Source organism: Poecilia mexicana, unplaced genomic scaffold, assembly GCF_051168715.1.
Source record: "Poecilia mexicana isolate PSO_F unplaced genomic scaffold, ASM5116871v1 scaffold_16, whole genome shotgun sequence".
NCBI lineage: Eukaryota > Metazoa > Chordata > Actinopteri > Cyprinodontiformes > Poeciliidae > Poecilia > Poecilia mexicana.
Genome location: NW_028263385.1, coordinates 13,064,376 through 13,088,439, shown reverse-complemented (window position 1 = coordinate 13,088,439; position 24,064 = coordinate 13,064,376). Strand labels below are relative to the sequence as shown.

Genomic DNA, 24,064 nt, shown 5'->3' with positions numbered 1-24,064 from the left:
ACATCCATAAAAAAAAGCATGGTCATCAGTCCATATTTTATTTTTCAACACAGAAATCAGTTGTACAAATGTTCAAAACTTTATATTTGGTTTACAGGTTTGCTTCACTAGAGTAACATCTGGGGATGTCCTGAACATTAACTTCATAACTTCATTTTTTAAGTAGACAGAGCAGAATATTTTTATCAGTGTACCTCAAATCACCTCTGGTCTTTTGGTGCTTGCAAACTCTGATGCCTGATGGGTAGTATTTGATGTTTTGAACACAGTAAAGATAACAAGATTGTTTATTGTTGTGTGATGAATTTAAAGAGAAAGGCTCCTAGTACTTCAGAAATTTATTTTCTGAAAACAATTTTACCTGAAAACAAATATTTTTGTCTTCAATACTACATATATTTGTGTAAAGATACTAATTTGATTTTTTACTGTTGAGTTCACAGATTCATTTATGTTAAATTTATTTCACGTTATTTTTTCTCTGTGTATACAGCTTAAGTTGTTGTTGTGCTTAAATGCTTCTATGAAGCTTCAATGTTTGAATGCTTTCAATTTTCCCGCATGATCTTGTTAATCCAGTCTACATAGTTTGCCACTTTGGTATAAAATCCATATGTTCCTTTCTGTCCACATTTAATCCCCCAGCTGACAATCCCAGCAGCCCAGAATCGTCCATCTTCAGATTGCAGAGTGAAGCCACTCCCACTGTCACCTTGGCAAGAGTCCTTCTTGCCTTCAGGAGTTCCAGCACAGAACATGTTGTCTGTCAGTATTGGTTTCTGGCTTCTAGGTATTAGCTTCAAAGAATTACTGCATCTTTCCTGTTCCACCACTGGAATATGCACATACTTCAGCTTATTTGTTAGAAAACGCTGCTGATTCCCCTTGTCTGTAATGCCAAAACCAGATACCAGCCTGAAAAAAGCAAAAGGTTCACAGAACAAAGGATCAGCTATGTAGAAGAGATTTGATATTACTGAAATTATTTTGAAGACCTACTGTTTCTTTACCCAATCATTCCAGAGTCATATCTGTCATCCTCTGATGGCAAACACAGTGGCATTATTGCTGCTTCGAATGTGACCGGGTCTTTAAGTTTTATCAATGCAATGTCGTGGTCATAGTTTAAACCGTTTGGATTATTGTACTGAGGGTGGACATGGACTGCAGTTGCATTCAGGGAAGGAGTTTCTAAAATTTGGTGAACATCTGTACGTCCAAAATGAATCTATAAAAAACACAAAAGAAAAAAAGTTTTTTTTAAAAACACGTCAGTGGACAATCCCAGAAGATTACAGAGTGTTACTTACAGAAAAAGCCTCAGGAGTTTGTACTTGTCCATTCATCACAACCACGTGAGCTGCAGTTAAAATCCAGCGATCTGCTATGATCATGCCTCCTCCCCTGCTGTCACCTACATTTATGAAAGCTTGCCATGGGATGGTATGCTCTCCAGCATCATTTCCTCCAATAATCCTCTGAAAGTGATTTTCATTTTGTTTTGTTGGTCGACCACAAACTGCATAGGATATAAATTTATAGTTAGAGAGAAGACATAGAGATGTCAAGATGGACTCTGATGTTTTAAGAGACCAAAAGTGATACCTGGTAGGCATGCTGGTCTTAAAATAACATCATGGTTGGATCTCCACCGTCTATCCGCTTCACAGGTGAGAGAAACTACAAAGAATAGAATGTTATGTGTTATATCCATCTTTGGTGTTAAAAAGACTGAGAATTATTGGTTACTGTTTGTGCCTGAAAGTTTCTAATGTCTGTCACCCATTACTTTGTGACAGACATTTTAAGTTGTTTTTTTTTTTTAACCAATGCATGTGGCATTTTTTCCTCTTCCAACCTGCAAATATAGCTCCGGTCTTTCAAAATCCTGAAAGATTCTGGCTGTAATTTACATTAATATTTATAAATACAGGTTGACTTTGACCTAAATGCAGGCAAAATGTCTTTCAGAGGGCCTGTTGTTGTTGATGCATGGCAGCCTTTCTTCTGTCTGTTGGGTCAGCAATGTAGCTTACCACCACATGGTGCGTGAATTACTGAATATTGTGTGAAGTGCTTTCACACAGGGTTCACAAAGGGCTATACAAGCACAGGCTATTTACCATTTTACCAGCACTGGAAGCTTATTGGAAGCATCTATATCAGTAAGTTACAACTGTATAGTAAAATCTTACCATTATTGCCACCATATGGTGAATAAAATGGTTCATTGCAATGATACTGAACAACAGAAAGATATTGATTCTGGAAGCCAGACAGGAAGTTAACTCCTCCATTCAGCAGAGGTTCAGGTTCTCCACAATCAATTACTATGGCAGAGAAAGAAAAAAAGATTCAACATTTGTCAGCAAAACATTTGTCCTGATTATTCGCACGTTCATAACGTACTGTGGCATTCAGGCAGTGGGAGGTGCCACTCTCCGTTGCTTTGGCACATGGTAGAGAAACCCATTAACTCCACACCATCCTGACCAAGAAGAAAGTGACACACATTACATTGAAACATTGTGGTGTTTAAAATTTTATTTTAAAAGTGCTTAAACTTGCCATCATTAGTTTGTATCCTTCATCACAGCGCACAAAAATATAATCTCTGTAGAAGTATTCAGTTAAGGAAGGGGTGACCTTTCCTTTAGCGACTTGTCCAGGAACTGGACACGTCACTCCTAAACACATGAGGAACATAAATGTGTGATCAGCTGCTTGTTCCACCTTCAGATGCTCTTAATTTTCTAATGTCGTTTCACCCCCTCACTGTGTGTGCTGTAGTCCAGGCTCCATCCATTGCTTTGTCCCTGATTATCAATGTTGTAGTCCAGCTTGACAATGTTTGAGTTTGTATTTATTAATCCTGGACTTGTTCCCCCACACAGCTTCATGGGATTTCTACCTGGGATGATCACCTTACAGATAGAAATGCTCAAAGGTTAACTGAGCAAATATTTACATTTTGTAGTTTTACTTCTATTAATCTTACTACAGCTGGCTAAAGCTGATTCATGTTACCTCCAACCAGTGATGGGGACAGTTTAAGCCTTCCTCTGTGTCCACACTCTCAATGTGAAATTTGTCAGAGAAGTTAAGGGAGAGAGTGAAGCCAGACTCCACAGAAATGATATACTGACAGGACAAAGCATCTGACGAGGGATTCGGATAACCAGGACTCATCAAGTGTCCTTCCAGCTCATCAAATACGCCACTGCCACAGGATACTAGACACAGGAAAAGTCACAAAAGGGTTTAAACAAACAATTCCTTGCAAGACTATTTCATACATTTTTTCATATTTTTTCACATTAAAACCTCATATTTCAATGTATTTAATTGTGTTTTTATGTGAAAGACCGAAATAAGGAAGCGCATAACCACAATGTGGAAGGAAAATGGGTAACACTTTATTTGAAGGGGGTTGAATAAGACTGACATGACACCTGATATAAATTTGTTATAAAAGTATTACTGATTGCACCTTAAAAATTAGGTAACTTTATGTTATTAAAGGTCAAGTTTAAACAATAATGATTTATTGGTTAATGTCAAGTTGTCATAACAAAGACATTTTGAATAATGTCAACTTTGTATTAAAAGTGTCATAATTTACCGAATGACGCTTTATGACAACAGCCATAAATATTCATGAAGGCTTATTCATGTTCATGACAGGTGTTTATGACAGTGTTATGTCATGTTTATGACAGTGTTATGTCAGTCTTATTCACCCCCCTTCAAATAAAGTGTTACCGGAAAATGTTACATGAGATTCAAATTTGATTTCGTAGTTTGGCATAAGACACCTACACAACACATGGAAACATGTGAACGTTGTGGCCCACAAGAAAACTGCAGCGTGATGGAAAGTTAACACATTCGACACACCATCCTCACAACGAAACATACAGGGAGCAGCATTATGAAGTGGGATGCTTTTCTTCAGCAATTAATGAAGAATAAGATATGGAATTAAGTACAATCCTTGGGAAAAAATAAATTGACTCTATAGGGTGGCTGAATGCATATATGCATGCCTCACTTTTTTTTTTTTATATGTAAAATTTGTGTGGAAAGATATATTAAATTATCCTTTCAAATGTTACTCTCTATCATTGGCTCATAGCACAAATTCAAAAGGCGAAAAGTAAAAAATTTTCCAACTAATGTATCAGAAACTGATACATTAGTTGATTATGCATTTGTCTCTTGCAAACTTTTTATTTCAATACAAGAGACATCAGAGTATTGAAAAACTGATTTTAGATTTACCCTTCATGAGCAAATACTCCGTTCTCTCCATTAACCAAACTTACGCATGCAGGTGCGCTGGTCTGAGCGCAGCTCGTAGCCATGGTGACAAGCACAGAGGTATGACCCAAGTGTGTTGAGGCAGATCTGAGAGCAGAGTGGACCTGATCCATCCTCAGGTTGTGGTGCTGAGCATTCATCTATGTCTGGTGAAATGAAATTATGCATATTGTAGTTACATATTCCAAATTAAAGATATTTTATTTGTCACATGTGAAAAAATTCCAAGACATACCTATTGCTTGGTACTGAGCAGAAAATCCCACATTCTGGTTTCGGTCCGGGTTGTAGTCATCGGACTGGAATATCAGAGTGAGTCTGCTGCCTGGAGACAAAATGGGCTGGTAGCCGGGGTGATGTCCATCAGCAGAGTTCTCATTGCCACAAAACTTTCCAAGGACCTTTTCATCGTATAGGACCTGCAAAGATAAAATCTTAAATATGATGAAGAAATACTACCCATAAAATTTTATTTAAGTGGGGACTTGTAAAAGTACATAGAAGCAATTGTTCGTTGATTTCATATTTGTTTCCAGAAGTAAAACAAAATGGCTCACACCAGTGGTGGTATGAACCATTCTGAAAATTTATTAATTGTATTAGTCTATTTTCCCTTAATGTTTATATAATCTTAATTATTTATGCAACATTTCCACCGATTCTCATTAAACAATTAATTTTCTCCATGTTCTCTTCAGGCTCGCTGAATTTAATGTCTTTAGGCCGCTCGGAATGTTGCCTTGTCATAGCAGATTCCATAAAGTTCTTGGTCGCCATGGTGATAAAGTTGGTTATGGCGACGATGGCAGCGAATTATACACCAGGACTGCCAATATGGAGGGTTTTTTCCAGATGGGCGGTAAGCTACAACTTCTGCTTCTCTGTGTGTTTTATTAGTTTTAGCTATATTGCTCTGCTCTTTTGTTGTTTTGTTCATCAACTGCCGTCATTTATTCTTTGCTGATAATCAGTTGAAGTTGCTGGTTAGCATAATGCTAATGCTGCTCTAGATTGTTATGATTTCTTTGTCATTATTATGATGCTTTTCTTTCTTTGACTTTCTGCTTCTGTCATATTACTAAAGTTTGTTTGATATCTTGATGTTTGCTTGGTAATATGGCCGTTCTGATGTGGTGTTGTCATATTGAGGAGCTGAAATCCTGTTTGCTAACTTAAAGATAAATAATAAAGAGTCTGCAAATCAGAAATTATATTTCTACGATCACATTGGACTCCCAACTCAGAAAATAGTTTGATAACCCTGACTTTGCCATACATAATAAAACTAATCTCTTACAAGAAAAAAGACTGTTAGGCCCAAACCTTTGTGTTCCTTATAATGTTAGATATTTTACAAGCTGTGAGCAATTATGCAATGGGTACATCTGAAAGTATTATATTGCTCTGACTGTGATGGAATCGTAGTAGCAGCCTGCAGAGGCCTCAATGTCCAGATGTGTGAAGGTCAGGCTGATCTGGAAGCCCTCCGGCACGTTGATCTCCCACTGCTTCTGCAGGTTGGGGGGATAGGGCAGAGGATACTCGGGGGAATGGATCTCCCCGTACATCGGAGGGTCTGAGTCTGGCAGTGGAACACACTCACACACCAACACATGCAGAAACCTGGAGACGTGCACAAACAAGAGGTCCATCTGTTTATCAGACTTTGATGATCTGTGTCACTGGTCCAAAGTCGATTCAAACAGAAAAGAGCAAACAGAAGGTCAGAATCAACTAAACCACAAGATACATTTTATAGCTGAGAATATCTATGACAATCAATCAAACACTTACCTGTTAAGAAAAGGCTCTCTAAAATGAGTCATATATACTTTGAAGTAGAGTAAAACAATCAGGTTTTTGCATTAATATTTAGAAATGTTTAGAATCAAGACAAAAAATTCTGACAAAAACGGTTTAATTCAATCATAATTGATTTTTCATAAAAAATAAAAATCCTTTAAACTCACCATATGATGAAAGATGTCCAACTAATCTGGAGATTGAATATATCCATGCCTGAATTTTTCTAGCTGTGTACCAGCACAAGTCTGAGATACAAGTGAAACATTAATGTTATAATGGCTCCTGTTTCAAGTATTAAGCAACCCATTGCGTTAATGCCAGGAATACGCTGTGTTTGTCTTGGCAAAAATCAAATCTGTTTGTTTTTGAATAGCAAGGGAGTGAAGATAGTATTTTGTAAAAATTGTGATTAGAATTGGATAAGGCATTGACATATTTGATCATTTATGCTATTTTAGATTATGTTTTGCTATTCTTTCACTGTAATTTATGCATCTTTGGCTCATTCATCAGCTGTCATAAATAATTCCACCACCAGAGGGAGGTATGGATATTTTTCCAGCGTCACTCTTATTCCTGAGAGACTTACAGTGGAAACGATTATGGCCCTTACTTCCGGAAGTAGCAGTATTTCACTGCAATTTGTAAGGTTTTTTGCTAGTCTATTTTCATGATAGAAGTTGCATCTCTTTTCGGTTATTGTACAATAATTAGTTAAACTTGTTTACGGACACGCCGTCTGCTATTTGAGAGATGCTCAGTACAGAGGACCATAATTGTGACTGAGTTTAATCTCGAGGAGCGACAGGAACAAGTTCGTTAAGTTTTGTAATGGGATGACACTTAATTAGCAGCTGTGCTAGCAGCTCGTTTCTCTGAAGAAGAGAAAAGCAGCAGAGCTGGTCAGAGTTCTGAGCTGCCGTTTTGCACCGACAACAACAGAACTACATAATATTCACTTGGTGTGATGTGAATTTTATCTTTCGTTTGAATTTAAAAAATAAAGTTCATTAAGTGGCTGCAACAAGTGTGTTTTATCATTATGTTTGGGCCAGTAATACATTTTTATAAGACTAAATAAAATATCCGGGTTTATTTAGTCCACAAGCAGAACCTCGAGGTTTTCCATTGCTCAGTGTTACTGTAAATCAACTGAGAAATGAACGCAGCTGCTGCTCTCCAGATGGTGTTCTTCAGACATTGCAGCTGACAGTAAAACAAAATAAAGTACGTCTTTATTTTTTACCATCTTCAAACCACAAAGTAAAATCTGAATACTTTTCTAGAAAATTGTAGTGCTGACTCGTTTAGTTTAAGCTATGATACTAACCAAATATTCAATTTCTACATATTTATTGGTTCTCAGCCATCCAGGACATGGGAAAAACACAAAATAAATAAAAGTTTAACCCTTTTACGCCGGAGTTTCAAGGGTCTGCCTAAATAAACCTTCCTTATTTTAATTGTAAGTAGTTCTTTAAATGTCCTGTGAGATTATATACTTACCCATGTATCGATAACAACTGGAACTTTCAATATCCAGCAAGTTATTTTCGAAATATACCGTCTATTAAACGAGTGCCCCCCGGATTAATTACACTCTCTGCAGCTGCAGCTGTGAAGTTGCTGTATTAACCCGATACTTGCTGGAAAGAGCAACATCTCCCCTTTTAGAAAGAGTTACGGTACTGCAAATTTGGATGTACGTCCCCGCGTAAAAGGGTTAAAGCAACTTAAGTTATAATGTAAGTAACACATAATTTGTATTGAGAACCACTGCAATAACTCCATATTTATGAGGGATTTTATTACGTGGAGTTGCTTATTAAAGCCTTAAATTTTTGTAAAGGTGTAGCAGAGATTAGATCTGTGACCAAGATCCAATCTCTGCTGAACCAAACTAATATCTAAGCGACATTTGAATCTTAGTTTGGCTTCTGGGTCTCAACAGGTTGTTTATTGATAGTACGTGTAAGAGTTTGTAGGTTTTGGCCTATGGGGCCTCTCATATTGTGCTGTTCGTGGTTGTACTCTAATAATCAGACCAATTTAATTTGTGGCTGCAGCAAGTGTGCTTTGAACGTGCTCCCAAAACAAAAGCGGTAGTTTCCATCGCTTACCAACAGATAAGGAAATAAAAAGAATTTGGTTAAAAATTCTAAACTTGAAGAGCGAACCCAAATGACTTTATGTGTACTCATTTCATTGTGTGGACAAAAAGCAACAGAAGAACACCCGCATCCGAAGCAGCTGAGATAGTGAAGTAGCTAAATATGCTAGTGCGGGTTATTTGCGGGCGTTTCTCCAAGTCACCATCCCTCTCCTCAATAGCTGTAGGTAGCGGTAAAACAATATTGCCACATATTTTATAGCCTAAAACCTCTATGGAAAGTCGGTTAACGAGTTGCTAACCTGTAAATAAATGGTGCTTCCATTTTGCGGTGGAAGTCGCGCCCATAAATCATGCAAAACCTTGTTTAATAGGATGAGGACATTTTTAGCATTGTATAAAAAGACACATAAAGACGCTTAAACCACTTTATTCAAATTGAATGAACAAGGTTTTGAACAAAATAAAGTACAGCTGGACCTACAAACACCTGGAAAATTAAGTAGCTGAAGTTACCTTTCTAATTATGATTTATTATACAGTAAGAGCACATTTTTAACTGGCTTTGAGCAATTTTGTATTTACAAGTTATTATGTTTAATTTGTTTTTAGTGATGGTGTTTTTGCCTCATAACTTAAGTTGTTACTGTGTTTAATCTTTAATGCTTTCAATTTTCTCGCATGATCTTGTTAATCCAGTCTACATAGTTTGCCACTTTGGTATAAAATCCATATGATCCTTTCTGTCCACATTTAATCCCCCAGCTGACAATCCCAGCAGCCCAGAATCGTCCATCTTCAGATTGCAGAGTGAAGCCATTCCCACCATCACCCTGGCAAGAGTCCTTCCTGCCTTCAGGAGTTCCAGCACAGAACATGTTGTCTGTCAGTATTGGTTTCCGGCTTCCAGGTATTAGCTTCAAAGAATCACTGCATCTTTCCTGTTCCACCACTGGAATATGCACATACTTCAGCTTATTTGTTAGAAAACGCTGCCGATTGCCCTTGTCTGCAATGCCAAAGCCAGACACCAGCCTGAAAAAAGCAAAAGGTTCACAGAACAAAGGATCAGCTATGTAAAAGATATTTAATATTGAAATTATTTTGAAGGCCTACTGTTTCTTTACCCAATCATTCCAGAGTCATATGTGTCATCCTCTGATGGCAAACACAGTGGCATTATTGCTGCTTCGAATGTGACCGGGTCTTTAAGTTTTATCAATGCAATGTCGTGGTCATAGTTTAAACCGTTTGGATTATTGTACTGAGGGTGGACATGGACTGCAGTTGCATTCAGGGAAGGAGTTTCTAAAATTTGGTGAACATCTGTACGTCCAAGATGAATCTATAAAAAACACAAAAGAAAAAAAGTTTGTTTTTTTTTAAAAACGCAACAGTGGACAATCCCAGAAGATTACAGAGTGTTACTTACAGAAAAAGCGTCAGGAGTTTGTACTTGTCCATTCATCACAACCACGTGAGCTGCAGTTAAAATCCAGCGATCTGCTATGATCATGCCTCCTCCCCTGCTGTCACCTACATTTATGAGAGCTTGCCATGGGATGGTATGCTCTCCAGCATCGTTTCCTCCAATAATCCTCTGAAAGTGATTTTCATTTTGTTTTGTTGGTCGACCACAAACTGCATAGGATATAAATTTATAGTTAGAGAGAAGACATAGAGATGTCAAGATGGACTCTGATGTTTTAAGAGACCAAAAGTGATACCTGGTAGGCATGCTGGTCTTAAAATAACATCATGGTTGGATCTCCACCGTCTATCCCCTTCACAGGTGAGAGAAACTAAGAATAGACAAAAATGATTATTTACAAAAGTGCTATTTTCATCTTAGGTGTTAAAATCAAATACCAAAGTATTATCAGTTACTGTTCACAAAATATTCACCAAAACGTTACTAATTTTGTACATCATTTAATGTCTTTAACCTTAGAGAAAAGCATGCCTAACACCTTTATTTTGTTCACTCTGAAGGAAATTCACAAAGCAAGGTGATCTCCAATCTCTGCAACTGCTCTGCTTTGGCCATTTAACAGATTCCTGTGCTGGATCTACAAGTAAGTTTTACTAAATACATCCAGATGTAAACGCGCTAATCAAGTCCAGTTGATGGATCCATCTTGGACATATTTTTTCGTCAGGTTTTACTTGTCCTTTTCTCATCCACTAGTACAGCTAATGCAGCTGTGAACAAGAAGCTTGAGAAAATGTTTTAAAGTTTTGCCTTTTTTATAACTTTACTAAGTTGTAACAATGTCAGAATTATTACAGTTATTGGACTGTAACTGCAGTCCTACTGCAGTTACAGTCCATTAATTTATGTAATAAAATTAAAAAGACCTTTTGGCTTCTATTACAAGATCTGTTACACGTTGGGCACTCGTTCTTTAAAATCTCCCTGTTATAGTTCCTTCCTCAGCCCCTGTATATGCTATAGAGGTGACAAAAGTCACCCATAGCCAAGAGAAATATAGTTTTCTCTTCATGCATGTCTTCTAAGTTACACATTATGTCTGGATTGTCTTGGTATGGCTGGACGTTGCTCTACATGCAGGCAAAATGTCTGACATAAAATGTAAACAAAGTGAATCAGCATCAGGAGATGATATTGTGATGCTTCCTTCTGACTCAGATTTTATATGAAATCTCAAAATACAATAACGAAATACCACATTAAAACTTATAAAAACTGTGGAACGTCTTGAGTATATATTGATGAAAACAGAGTTCATCAGAATCTTAAAGCTTAGAGCATCAATTGAAGCTTCTGTAGAAAGCATTTGAATAGAATAGAATAGAATAGAATAGAATAGAATAGAATAGAATAGAATAGAATAGAATAGAATAGACTTTATTATTGTATAGTAAACTCTTACCATTAATGCCACCATATGGTGAATAAAATGGTTCATTGCAATGATACTGAACAACAGGATACTGGAAGTCAGACAGCAACGTTACTCCTCCATTCAGCAGAGGCTCAGGTTCTCCACAATCAATTACTGTGGTAGAGAAAAAAAAATAGATTCAATATTTTGTCAGTATCAGTTGGTTTCTTCGAAGATGCAGTCCTTTTCTCAGTCAGCGAGGAAAAGGATTCACACGGGCCCCCCAATGCGGCGATCTGCAGGTAGGACTTCCTCTGTGTCAGAGTTTTGTTAAACTGTGTCGTGTGATCATGCTGTGACACTTATCCATCTTTCAGTTGAAAAATAAATAGATATTCAGAAATTCAATACCAGATATTATCTGTTTAGGTAAAAATCTCACACAAACACACAGCAAACTTGAGGTTTAGCTTAAAGCATATTATTGAGTTACATGGGTTAAGTCAAAATACAAACTCACTGAAAGTCCAATTACGAATCCTCCATAAAACTTAAAAAAAAAAAACTGATGTTAAGATGTTCCTCATATAACCTCTCTGATCTTGAGCCATTTTGCAAACAGGAATGGTTGTAATAATATCAACGAAAGATGATTCTGCAAAGTTTTAATTTATAAAGCGCTTTGAAAAGGATTCCTAATTTTTTTTTATTGTGTTGATCTATCACATTACACAAAATGCGAAAAAATTACAGACATAAAAACACCACTCTGACTGAACCAGTCAGCCTATATTCTTCAAAATCATTTAAGACAAAGATGTTAATTAATGTATTTTTGTGGAAAGGTAGATTAAGTTATCCTTTTTAGTGTTGCTGCCTACTGGTGGCTCACAGTTTTAAGTCAGAAAGGAGATAGTTTAAATGTTGCCGTTGCTCTGAGAAACAGATTTAACATGAATTAATTATGTATTTATCTCCACCAAACTGTTTCTTCTAAATCAAGATTCATCAAGATGTTGAGAAACTGATTTTAAATACACCTGAAAATCTCTCTCTCTCTGTTCACCAAACTTACGCATGCAGGTGCGCTGGTCTGAGCGCAGCTCGTAGCCATGGTGACAAGCACAGAGGTATGACCCAAGTGTGTTGAGGCAGATCTGAGAGCAGAGTGGACCTGATCCATCCTCAGGTTCTGGTGCTGAGCATTCATCTTTGTCTGGTGAAATGAAATTATGCATATTGTAGTTACATATTCCAAATTAAAGATATTTTATTTGTCACATGTGAAAAAATTCCAAGACATACCTATTGCTTGGTACTGAGCAGAAAATACCACATTCTGGTTTCGGTCCGGGTTGTTGTCATCGGACTGGAATATCAGGGTGAGTCTGCTGCCTGGAGACAAAATGGGCTGGTAGCCGGGGTGATGTCCATCAGCAGAGTTCTCATTGCCACAAAACTTTCCAAGCACCTTTTCATCGTAGAGGACCTGCAAAGATAAAATGTACAAAATAACGAAGAAACACTAAACATACAACTTTTAATAAACAAGTTAATTGAAAATTGCAGATTTTTCAATGAATAACGTAAGCCTTTTTAATACAATATTAAAAATACATTAACAAATGGAAACAAACGTAATTCAATTTATGTTTAAAATAAGAAACTGAACATTTTATTGATTAAAATGCAATACCAGAATTCCTTTAATGTACGCTTGATCATTAGTACTAAGGGATGCATCTGCATCTAAATACTTTAAAAACCAACATGTGAAAAGCTCAGCCCTTTCTGCTTGACACATCATACAATGTATCTGTGGACATATTTTTTTCTATTAACCAATTAATAATTTAATAGTTAATGGTGCTTAATAGGAGACTTTTTTGTGCAGAATTTGAACTGGATGATGCTGAAGCTCCCATTTGAGTGGTAGGTTATTTCAATAATTGATTCATCACAATTCATCTGCCCTACATCTCTTAGTTTAATATTGCTCTGACTGTAATTGAGGAGTTGATGTCCACATGTGTGAAGGTCAGGTTGATCTGGAAGCCGTCCGGCACGCTGATCTCCCACTGCTTCTGCAGGTTGACGGGATAGAGCTGAGGACACTGGGGGGAATGGATCTGCCCTGAGTCTGGCAGTGGGACACACTCACACACCAACACATGTAGAAACCTGGAGACAAACAAGAGTTCGATCTGTTTGTCAGACTTTGATGATCTGAGCCTCTGGTCCAAAGTCGATTCAAACAGAAAAGAGCAAACAGTGACCGAATCAACTAAACCACAGAAGACACATTTTATGTACATCTATGACAATAAATCAACTATTTGCCATAACACAGTATGCCTTCTGCAGAGTCATAAATCATTTAAAGTAGAATAAAAGATTCAAAGTAATTGTTTAATACTTAGAGACGTTTAGAATTACAGGGCTACAATATCATATGATAATGTTAAAAGCTGTTTAATTTTGTCACCATTTTGTTTTAAAATCCTCCAAACTCACCATGTGATGAAAGATGTCCAACCAATCCTGGCATTGAATATGTCCATGTCTGAATTAATCTCGTTGTGTACGAACACATGTAGATACAAGTGAAACATTAACACCAGAAACATGGTGTGTTTGTCTTGGTAAAAATCCAGTAGATTTGACTTTGAACAGCAAAGGAAAAGTATCATGAAGAAAATTACCATGTGAATAATATGACTATGTGATATGATAAAAAAAAAATTCAAGTTTCATGCTATTTTAGTTTATGTTTTTCTATTCCGTTCATATTTGGCTCATTCATCAGCTGTCATAATTAATTTTACCACTAGAGGGGGGTGTTTATATTTTTCCAGCATAGCCCCGTCAATGAACAAGTTTGTATATCGCAACAGTTCGCTAGTAAACATGAAGTTTATTTCCAGTTTATTTATGATGAATGTAGCAGGATGAAGCCTGCCCCCAGGAGTGAGGACACCTGGTCCCCAATTAACTCCTAATGAGTGTAAAAGGAGACTCTCACCCGTTTTCTTTATGTCTGCACAGGGTCACGCCTCAGTAAAAAGGTCGCTTGGTTGGCTTGCAGTGGTCAAACTCTAACATCAGTAAGTAATGTTTCTCCTGTGTAAGACCTGAAATTGCAGTTGGTTAACTCAAATTGTTTAAATTTAGAAACTGCCTGGAGTTTCCTGCGTGGTACTGGGTGTGGCCGTAATTTACCCTCCCCAGTTCATCTGTACGTTTTATTGCACCCAGGCAGTTCAATAGCACAAAAATATGACAAAGTATTCATATATAGAAAGTACTGGCAAGTTGATCCTCCTGCTGCTGTTGGACCAGAAGGGGTTCTCTGGTCGGGGTGACAATGGCTTCCTCTACCTTCTACCTTTTTCCAAAATCACCTATTAATCTGTAATTTCATTTCAGCCAAATAGCTGCTGCAGCACAGGGGAGACCCTGCTGCTTTGTTTCCTTCATTTTCTGCTTTTGCTTTGTTAAATTTGTTTACTTTGGGTTATTTTTCTATTGTTTGTTCTGTGTGGCCTCTGGCCTTGCTGCAGGTAGCAGCTTTGGGTTTGCTTTTTTTTGTTTTTTTAATTACTCAATTAAAGCACTGATTTTTAATGAATGTATATGTCCAAGGTTGGGGATAACCTAATTTTAGCACTTGTCCATGTCTAAATTGTATACAATTTACAATTTAGTGTCTTTCTTTTTGCATTTGCTTAGTTTAATCCCACCCTTATTCTCTGTGTCCAGGCTGAGAGCTGAAGGCGATGAGGGACTACCAGGGAGTTTGTGTTAGCAATAAAAAGAAAAAATAAAATAAAATAAAAAAAAAACTGTAGCCTCATGTAAAATGTAGAATTCAAACCTAATGAATTTAGTGGTAGGTTTCAGATTCATTCTTAAAGTGAAGGTCCATCATCTGACTTTTAAACATGAACAATGTGACAGAAGAGTTTAGCTGGTTTCAACATGACATGTTTAAAACCTCAGATCCAGAAACTAGCCCCATGCTCAGGCAGTAATAATGAAAACAATGTCACTGAAAACAACACCATAAATTTAATTGTTTATTGGCATTTATAAACTTTATAAAATATGCAACTCTGACATATATTACAAAGCATTGTGATAAATTTATCAATGTAGAGGATATACTCATGATATATATTTGAGTATAGATTAGGTCACACATAAGCAAAACAGGTTAGCATTTAAAATGGTTTAAGCCTTTAGATGATTTGTGAACACTTCCTTTACTACAGATATGAAGCACTGTATTTGGTACCATCTTCTTAAATATCGTTATCGATTTCATGTTAATGTTTGAATATTTGATTTCAAGAATTTGTAAGAATTGGTTAGTTTCAATAATTTGATCAGCTCTGATAGATGTTTAATAATTGTGATTGAGTGTTGTTGTTTTTTTAACTCTGTGCTTCATTTTTCTTGATCTCGTTAATCCAGTTGACATAATTCTCCACCTTGGTGTAATAACCCTTTTTGTCACCTGTTGCACCACCCCTAACACAGGGAGAGCCCCACGACACAATGCCAATCAGATAATGGGGCCCTACGCCTGAAGACAACATGGGTGAAACAAAAGGACCGCCACTGTCTCCCTTGCAACTGTCTGTCCCTTTTCCTCCAGCGCAGAACATGTTGTTAGTAAAAGTCATGGCTTTGGTAGAAAGGCGAGGTGTGTCCCTACACGTAGAGACGGGGTAGACAGGAATATCAACGTATTGTAAGACGTCTGATGTACGTCTCCAACTATTATCCTGAAATTCAGCCCCCCAGCCAGACACAGTGCCTTGTTCTCCCTCCAGCACACCTCTGTTTACTTCTGGCAAGCAAACAGGCAGGAGGTTTGGGCCAAGCTTCACTCTGGACGTGAATTTTATCAGAGCTATATCATTATCATAATTTGTTTGGGTTGAGGCCCCTCTGTAGCTGGGATGCACTATGATTTTTTCAATTGGAATGGGAGATACATCAGTTCCTCTAGTAGTTGTTGCATCTATCAGTCCACCGTAGAGTTTAACTGATTCTTTTGGGACGCCGTCCACAACGTGTGCTGCTGTGACGGCCCACTGATCGTTTATCAGCGATGCTCCTCCGAACTTTGGAGCTTTTATGAAAAGCTGCCACGGTATTTCGCCCAGCATTGCCGCCTTTCCTCCCAAAATTCTGCCTGTGCTTGATGTTTCTGGCATTCCACACACTGAAATGCACAAAAGTGATCAGTAAAGCAAATTAAGTGATTTAGTACAGAAATAGTCAACCAGGCATTCCCCCTACCTTCACTGCATTTTGGCATCCCGGTCCACTTGCCATCGGCGTTACAAGTGCTTGTATCTGAAAGGTGTAATGAGGCGCATTGTTTAAAAACGAGCAACACCAGATGTGCCACAGTGTGGGAGAGTCTTGTAATCACCATTTCCTTCCAGTGTGTAGAACTTTGAAGTGCAGTAAAACTGGATCTGGCTGCCATACTTTGTGTTTTGATCTAATGGATTCACCAGCTGAAGGATGTTGCCGTCACGGCCAAGATCCGGCCAACCACAATCCACAACTAGAGCGAGAAACAAAAATTACCACGCGAAGCGGCTGTACGTTTCAGATGAAGAAGAAAATGTTCAGATTGGTTTTAGTCACACTCACTTTCACAGGGGTACATGGGAGCCCATAAACCATTGCTTTGGCAGGTTGTGTCATACTGTCTCAATAGACTGTCAGAGGCCTGTTTCACAAAACGAGAACTTCATTAACTTAACTTCAGTTTAGGGTTTGCACAAATCCATGCAAACTTTACACTGGTCAACAGCCAAAAAGTTGTCTGGGGTTTTTCCAACTGTTTTAGGGTAATTTTGATGTGCTGAATCCAAAAAAATCACATTGGTTTTGCTCAACTTTCTGAAGTACGCTACATTTTAGATTGGGATGCTGGGATGCAGTCATGATGGCTGATTACTCTGAAGAGAGATATTCCTGCTGCTGAGCATGCCAAGCGTTCGAAGAAACGGAGGTTCATGCCCTTCATTCGGCACAATGAAGACGTAATGTTCAATTTACGTGCACTGACCCTTATCAGTGTTTGTTACTCAATTTATAGAAATCCAAGTTTGGATCATTTAATTAACACACTCTGTTGAGAAATATTAATGTAAATGAACCAATAGTGTCACAAAAATGTCATCAATTTAGTCAGAAGATCGGATTAGAATAAAAACCTGACTGAGAAATAAGGATGTCACTTTTGGATTCAGCTGTGCAAAATAGCCCTAATTCAGGTGAAAAAACAAAGACAACTTCCAAATAATATTCTTTTGTAACCCAGTGTGATTTGAGGACTCACTGAATCTGCAACATAGCCGAGATCACAAGTTACAGTCACTGATTCTCCCCAGTGATATTCTTGTTTCAAAGGAGCCATATTTGAGTTTGAGGTCACAGGTCGACAGACCTTATCTGCAGGGAAGAGCAGTGATTTTAGAGATACTAGAGATCCATTTTTAGGGGGGTAGAGAGGAACTGTATTAAAAAGAAGCTTCATTACCTCTGGTCTTGAAGTGGATATTAAAGCCCTTGTTAGTTCCAGACCCGTCGGAGGTGAAATGGATCTGGATGTGGCTCGAATGAGTGAGAAGAGGAGACGGTGGGGGTTTGTTACCACAGAATGGACCCAAAGTCTCAGAGTGGGTCTCAATCTGTCAAGCACATCAGCACAGAGCATGTCTTAAAATATAACACTCTGAAACACCTGATAAACCATGCACATACGCAGTACTATTAAACCTTATAACATGTAGAATGTCACAAATATGTTTTCAGTGGGAAAACAAAACACTTCTTGCAGCTGATCTTTGTAACAGTTTTGCACTCTGTTCACTTGAACAAGCTTTGTTTCGTTTCAGAGGAAGGTGCACTAAAGTTGCACTGAATACTGCAACATCATTGACCTCAAATTACCAACCTCACAGTTCTAAAGTAAACCATGTGCTTGAGTCCCTCAAGTCAGAGCTGCTGCTGCTGCTGCTGCTTAGAAACCTGAACTTCATGTCTGTATAAGAAATCCCTTTAAATCTGGACTTTGGTCTGATGTGTCAACCTTTCAGCTTTCATGATTTGTAAGGTACACTGAAGGTGAAATGATGGTATCTGAAACTGCGGTTGTCTTTGTAAAACATGGAGGCGTAGGTGTGATGCTGTGAGGGTCGTTGATGGTAAATAGATTTTTTTCAGACTCCAACACCTAACCATCATGGTAACCACAATATCCTAGAGTGACGCATCATTTCAAGGTGCTGTCTGTTCAGAGGAAACTGACCACAGCGAGAAGTGAGTTTAACTCTACAATGAAGCACAAGCAAACGTTAGAGTCATAGTCATAGTTAAGGTATAAAACATATTTTATATTATTTACACTTTATTTGCTCACTATTTTACCCTATAGAGTGTCATAATGTAATGGGTTAGTATTAGTTAGAGCCTAGTTTATCGTATTTGTGGATCTTCCTGTGGAACGTAACTCCAAATCATTTGTTGGAAACCAGCCTATCTTTTTGTAGCACAAATCTAAAATATTAAGGAGAAAATGAAGCTTGGGAAGGTGAAATACCTATTGCTTCATACGCTGTTGGCAAGCAGCATCTTCACTGGTGCAATCTCATATGTGAGGTTAATTTTTATTTTTAGTGATGTCCAAATCTGCGAATCAATAGTGATAGAATAGTAAAAACCTATAAGGGTGAAACTAGTTTAAAAAAAAAAAAAGAAGTCAAACACTGGCTCATCAAACAGGATGTCCTCTGGTTGTTTAATCCAGGTTTTCAACACTTCAGTCTCAACTTCCTCTTTTTTTTAATTGTACTGTCCAGGGAGTAAAGCTTTAATAAAGAAAACCTCCTTCCTGGGATTTCTGAGTACCGTGACTCGATCCTCACCCTCAGCTCATCCACGCAGTCTCCCTCAGGGCTTTGCTCCACATCGAAACCCTCAGAGAAGTGCAGCTCCAGCTGGAGGTTGTCCTCCACAGACAGGGTGTATTTGCAGTTGGTGTTTTCTGCATACGCTCCAGGCCAGGAAGGACTGGATACGTCTCCTCTTTTCAGCCCCGACAGGTCCTCAGCGCAGCCCACTGCATTTAGGATGAGACGAGTTCATTCTCAACCTGCTCATCACTTTGCCAGCATGATTAGACGTGACTAAGATCGGCCTCCGCTTCTTCCAGACTGACCACTTCTGCTTCTCCTATTTCCAGTTCTCACTTCGTGTTTCGATTTTGTCCTCCTCCATTCGTCATTCGTCGTGTGTGTGACCTGCCAAGGAGTCAGAAAATGTCGCCCTTACCCGTGCAAGTGTGTTTGTCCTCGTCCAGGTGGTAACCATGACGACAGGAGCAGTGGTAGCCTCCGACGAAGTTGTGGCAAAACTGACTGCATTTGTTGATTTGCTCGTCCTCACACTCATTATAGTCTGCAAAGTAAAAAAAAAAAGACCCTGAACATCTTTAAAATGTGTTTGTTAAAGTATGAACTAAATATTTATATTAAACATTTATTTTGATCGTCTGACTGTGAAAAACACGATCTGGAATTTTATGTAATGTCCGTCCTTTGTGCTCCAACTATTAGTTTTAGGTGAAAAACAGACTAAAGTGGAAAGGCCCCAGAATTTATTTCTCTTTTTGGCTCCGATTAGATAACAATAAAATCACCACGGTCCATTTGAACATGCTTCCTACTCTGTCTTGAAGCCTGGAAAGTTATGAAATGTACTTCTACCATTTTCTATGAGTAATTACAAATATTTTAGCTTCCAGACTTAATTTATCCTCCAATATTCTGCAATATAAAAAGAGAACTTCTAGATATTCAGGTTTTTCACTCAGCTAAATTCCTACTATTTTCAATATTCCTCTGGATTGTCAACGTCGAACAACAGTGGGACAAATTTCCGTCACAACGATGTCAGAGACTCATCGAAATGTAACAAACCTGTAACGTTTTTGCTGTTAGGAAGGATTTACTTTTTCTCAGGAGGCCCAGTTGGTTTGGATTTATTTTTCAAAGTAAATAAATAAGTATTTGGTAGCTGCTTTTTCCATTTACTCAGGTTATCTTTGGCTGATCTTAAAATTTGTTTTAAAAGCAGAAACATTCTAATTTAAAAGTTGATTCAAATGAGGCACATTTTTCAGATTAAAAGCTTTTTTTTATTTATTTAATATCAAAATAATAAAAAAGCATTTTTTAAAAATAAGTTTTACATTCTTTCAGTAAGCCCACTTTTTATTGGTTGTAATAATATGTTCTTCGGTGTTATAAGCAGGAAATCATCACAATTACAGAAATATTGACTTTAAAACATGAGCTTTTTTGTAAATAATCTATCTGATTTGTTTTATTTAGTGACTGGAGTTACTGAATTACATGAATAAAAACAGAAGAAATCTGAAATGGGCCAAATTTCCAGCCAAAATGTAGAAATCTCACTGTGGAAAAGTATTTCACTGTGAAATGGAAAATGCGAACCGTCATTCCCTTCATTGATTTGAGGTATTTACATGATGAAAATGAAAAAGTAGAGTACACATGAACTATTTTACATTTGCACCAAACCGTTTCCAGTTCAGTTTTGGCAGCGGTTACTCATTGCCTAAAAATAAACCTGACCTTTTTCTGAAATGCAGCAGGTCGCCTAAACTGGACATGAAACAAGCTGAAAACATTTGCTGAATGTGGAAGTACGGTTTGTTTGTATCTCGTTCTCACCTTGAAGCGTGTAAAACCCTCTGAAGCCAGTGTGTCTCTTGGTGTTGGAGTAATCGGAGTGAAACAGAAGAGTGAGGCAGCCGCCAGCGGAGGAGAACAGCAGCGGATTCACCGACTCCTGAAGCTCCTCATAGTCTCTTTTCCCACACAGAAGAGCAATCAGGTTCCCGTTTGATGTGATCTGGGTGTAAACACGACAGACAAAACTACTTATCTACTTATTCACACCAGTTTGCTGCAGTAACAGGTGAAGGCATCATTCATCCGACCTTCACAGCATCATTTTCACAGTCTTGGCTGTTCTCCAGGTCCAGGTGGATCAGCTTGATGGAGACGGTTTGGCCTTTGGGCGCGCACCTGGTCCAGTTTAAACTGGTGTGAGGCAAATATCCCATGGGATAGCCAGGAGACTCCACCCATCCCAACAGCGTGGAATACGAGGGGCAGGGCAGCAGCAGAAGAAAGAGACTGAAACAATGTGCAAATGTTACAAAGGGAATATCTTTATTACAAAATCTATATATTAGAGATAATAAAAAATGAACATGATGTTATTTTAAACCATGAGTTTCAGTGAAAGTTTGGTAAACAGGGGACACCTGCCGAAGAACGGGCTTTTCTGTTAAATGTAACTCCAGATTAATCACAGACAATTTGAACATTCATGGATTTTTCCATAGAGCAATAAGTAATAAACCAGTTAACCGCATAATAAATGAAAACAAGCTCAATCATTTCCACTTGTATCCTTTACCGTTTTTCTTCTCTTTCCCATATTCTACCAAAAACTGGATGAGTGAAGTCTTCAGTCTGGTGCTTTGGTCTAAATTAGTCTTTTTTTTTTGTTGATTTTATTTATTGTTTCTGTTGCTTATTTATTTGGGATATTTAAAATGTCTTCCAGTTCTAGTGTTAAATGTTCATTACAATTCTAAGTTTATTGTTCTTTGTGAATGTGTATCTTTGTGTTATTATGCCATTACTGTAATATTACTTGAAAATATTCTCAAAGCAACAATATTATCGTTTATCGCAATAACTTGTGGGACAATTTATCATACAGCAAAATGTATTATTGTGACGGGCCTAAAATATTTGACAGAAAATGCAGCTCTGGAAACCGAAGTAACTGCTTGGCAGGTTATTGGCTTGTGTTTGCAAAGCAGCCAATCCAGGAGCTGCTTTCATTTCCCTTGATGCTGATTGGTTGTTCCCCAGGAGGATGACTTTAATGTTAGCTGTTAAAGTAGTGCTGAGACAGATTCCACTCTGTGTATTAATGTAAACTCAGGTAAATTTAGTGTTTGAACTCTGTAAATGTGCAGTTATAAAACTTCTTCTTCTTTTGTATTTGTAGATTTTAAATAATAATAGCCGGCTGTGGCTCATAGCTATGTGAATACAGAGTCTCTACTGGACGCATCATTTTATTGTCCAAAAGTCTTGAGTCAATCATTGCTTCCAAAATGTTCCCGATCAATATTTCTCAAAAAGATTATTTCATGGTCTTTTCCTGACTGTTCAGTACATTAGACCAATGAATCATTCAGACAGAGATTTCTAGACTGAAGGGATGAACAAAGGTTGAGTCTTCACGCAACTTGTACATTTATAAATTTAGACATTTTTGAAGCTTTTCTCATTTCTTAAGCTGAAACTGTACAGAATATCAATGATAATTTAATAGCTCCAACGAGATGATTTAAACTCCTTTCTCTGTCATTTTTCATTAATAATTCACCGCTCAACATGTTTAGCAATGTTAGCATGCAGGAATAATGGCTCTGTCATGTTCTTTATGTTTAGTGGGTCCACTGTGTAAAGCTAAAGGGAGAGGCTTAAAAAATTGCAAAATAGTGTCTGTTTGCAAAATGCTGACGTTTGGTAATTATTTGATGCCGTTGCATTTCTTTGTGCAGACCTGTGTATCTGTATCAAACTGCACGATTTTTCGTCTTTGCTTTGAATTTGATCTGTGCAACATTTCAAGAGGAACCGTGTTGAATGTCATGTTGACATGCTAGTTACAAAGAAAAAGTTAATTTCAGGAAGTGCTCAACCGAAGCTTAGCAGCAGACACCACAGAGGTCGAAAACACACTGAAGAAAAAGAAGAACTACATATCTGAAGAGACTCCGTGTTGCCAACTCAATATCAACAAAACCCAGTGTGGAAGAGCTGCTATCACTGTTTAGCTATCTATAAATCAATGCAAATACAATGAAAAGGTCAGAGGAACAGTCACGTCCATGACGAACCACTCTTCCTTATGCAGGAAAGGGTAGTTCAGATGAACAGCCTTATGATCCACATTGCTACGTTTACTCCTAAGGTGTAGTTATCATTTCTGGCATCTTTCAAGACAATAATACTCAGATTCAGGCAACTAAAATGGTTAAATATCATAACAGTAGCTGAAAAATTGGTCAACTATGCATTAGCACAAGTTTTTGCAGGAGCCAATAACTCCATTAATTAAATTAGGACTCTATTAGTCACTGCTAAAAACTGTAAATCGAGTGATTGAAGAGTTTTTTTGTTTTTTTTTGCTGAACATTTTCATTACTTTTGTATATTCTGACAGAGAAACAGAAAGACACATAAAAAACACAATTAAAGTGCTGATTAGCACATGTTAGACATGTTATTTGGATTTATAAAAATTAAAAAATCCCACCTTAATCTGAACATGGCAGCACGATCCTCATATGAACCGTCCTTCCTTTTTTCCCTCACTAATTTACTCTCTGTTCTCACCCCCCTCCTGTCCTCTTGCTTCCCCTCTTCCTCTCTCGGTTATAAGTTGCACCGGTAAGCATTTATGAATCTATTTATGTACAGCTGTGTTTGTAAAGTGATGTGAAAGCACAACCCCCCTCAAATGTCCTCACATGTCTTTACAAAAACAAAAACCACTTCTATTTTCAAGCAAGAATTTGATCTATTCACATCATTAAATCGTAAATGAACTTTGAACTGAGCTCAATTTCGCCTCACTCCTGACGGCCACCAAGCATATCGAATCTAGAAATAATTTAAGTAGAACCTGTCTGCCAACATGAAGTAGGCTAAAAGACAAAAAAAGCAACACATTGTGCCATTATCTAAGAAAGTCAAACAGTCTGACAAAAAACACACGTGTGTGTATATATATATATATATATACACACGTGTGTGTATATATATATATATATATATAT

The 24,064-nt window shown here is 37.6% G+C and overlaps 2 protein-coding genes across 2 annotated transcripts; both read right to left on the bottom strand.

The window, feature by feature from the left end:
• Nucleotides 1–22: 22 nt before the first annotated feature.
• On the bottom strand, nt 23–7,651 carry c1r (complement C1r). The gene is made up of 14 exons (XM_088013700.1): nt 7,633–7,651; nt 6,291–6,371; nt 5,730–5,943; nt 4,556–4,739; nt 4,326–4,466; nt 3,028–3,233; nt 2,777–2,924; nt 2,569–2,687; nt 2,410–2,488; nt 2,196–2,330; nt 1,606–1,680; nt 1,311–1,519; nt 1,011–1,228; nt 23–915 (listed from the first exon to the last, which is right to left on the bottom strand). Exons 2-14 carry the CDS (start codon nt 6,335–6,337, stop codon nt 549–551), a joined length of 2,142 nt encoding a protein of 713 aa, XP_087869826.1. The 5' UTR covers nt 6,338–6,371; nt 7,633–7,651; the 3' UTR covers nt 23–548.
• Nucleotides 7,652–8,650: 999 nt separating this feature from the next.
• Nucleotides 8,651–23,776, bottom strand: c1s.1 (complement component 1, s subcomponent .1). The gene is made up of 20 exons (XM_088013998.1): nt 23,542–23,776; nt 21,134–21,332; nt 20,865–21,045; nt 19,441–19,566; nt 19,035–19,228; nt 17,648–17,798; nt 17,447–17,559; nt 16,753–16,831; nt 16,526–16,663; nt 16,390–16,446; nt 15,521–16,312; nt 13,597–13,819; nt 13,086–13,263; nt 12,388–12,571; nt 12,158–12,298; nt 11,131–11,256; nt 9,964–10,038; nt 9,669–9,877; nt 9,364–9,581; nt 8,651–9,271 (listed from the first exon to the last, which is right to left on the bottom strand). Exons 1-20 carry the CDS (start codon nt 23,553–23,555, stop codon nt 8,905–8,907), a joined length of 3,765 nt encoding a protein of 1,254 aa, XP_087870124.1. The 5' UTR covers nt 23,556–23,776; the 3' UTR covers nt 8,651–8,904.
• Between the last annotated feature and the right edge of the window lie 288 nt (nt 23,777–24,064).

Bases quoted from the DNA above. Each gene is read 5' to 3' on its own strand.
- c1r (XM_088013700.1), bottom strand. From the start codon at position 6,337: ATGGATATATTCAATCTCCAGATTAGTTGGACATCTTTCATCATATG. The intron at 2,688-2,776 runs GTGAGGGGGTGA...TCATGTGTTTAG, and splicing joins CCTGGACTACAGCACACACA to GAGTGACGTGTCCAGTTCCT. The intron at 916-1,010 runs GTAAAGAAACAG...TGCTTTTTTCAG, and splicing joins TATGACTCTGGAATGATTGG to GCTGGTATCTGGTTTTGGCA.
- c1s.1 (XM_088013998.1), bottom strand. The intron at 13,820-15,520 runs GTTAAAAAAACA...ACTTGAATTTTT, and splicing joins CAAGAAAAATGAAGCACAGA to TTTTTATCATATCACATAGT. The intron at 13,264-13,596 runs GTGAGTTTGGAG...GTTTGTCTCCAG, and splicing joins TGGACATCTTTCATCACATG to GTTTCTACATGTGTTGGTGT.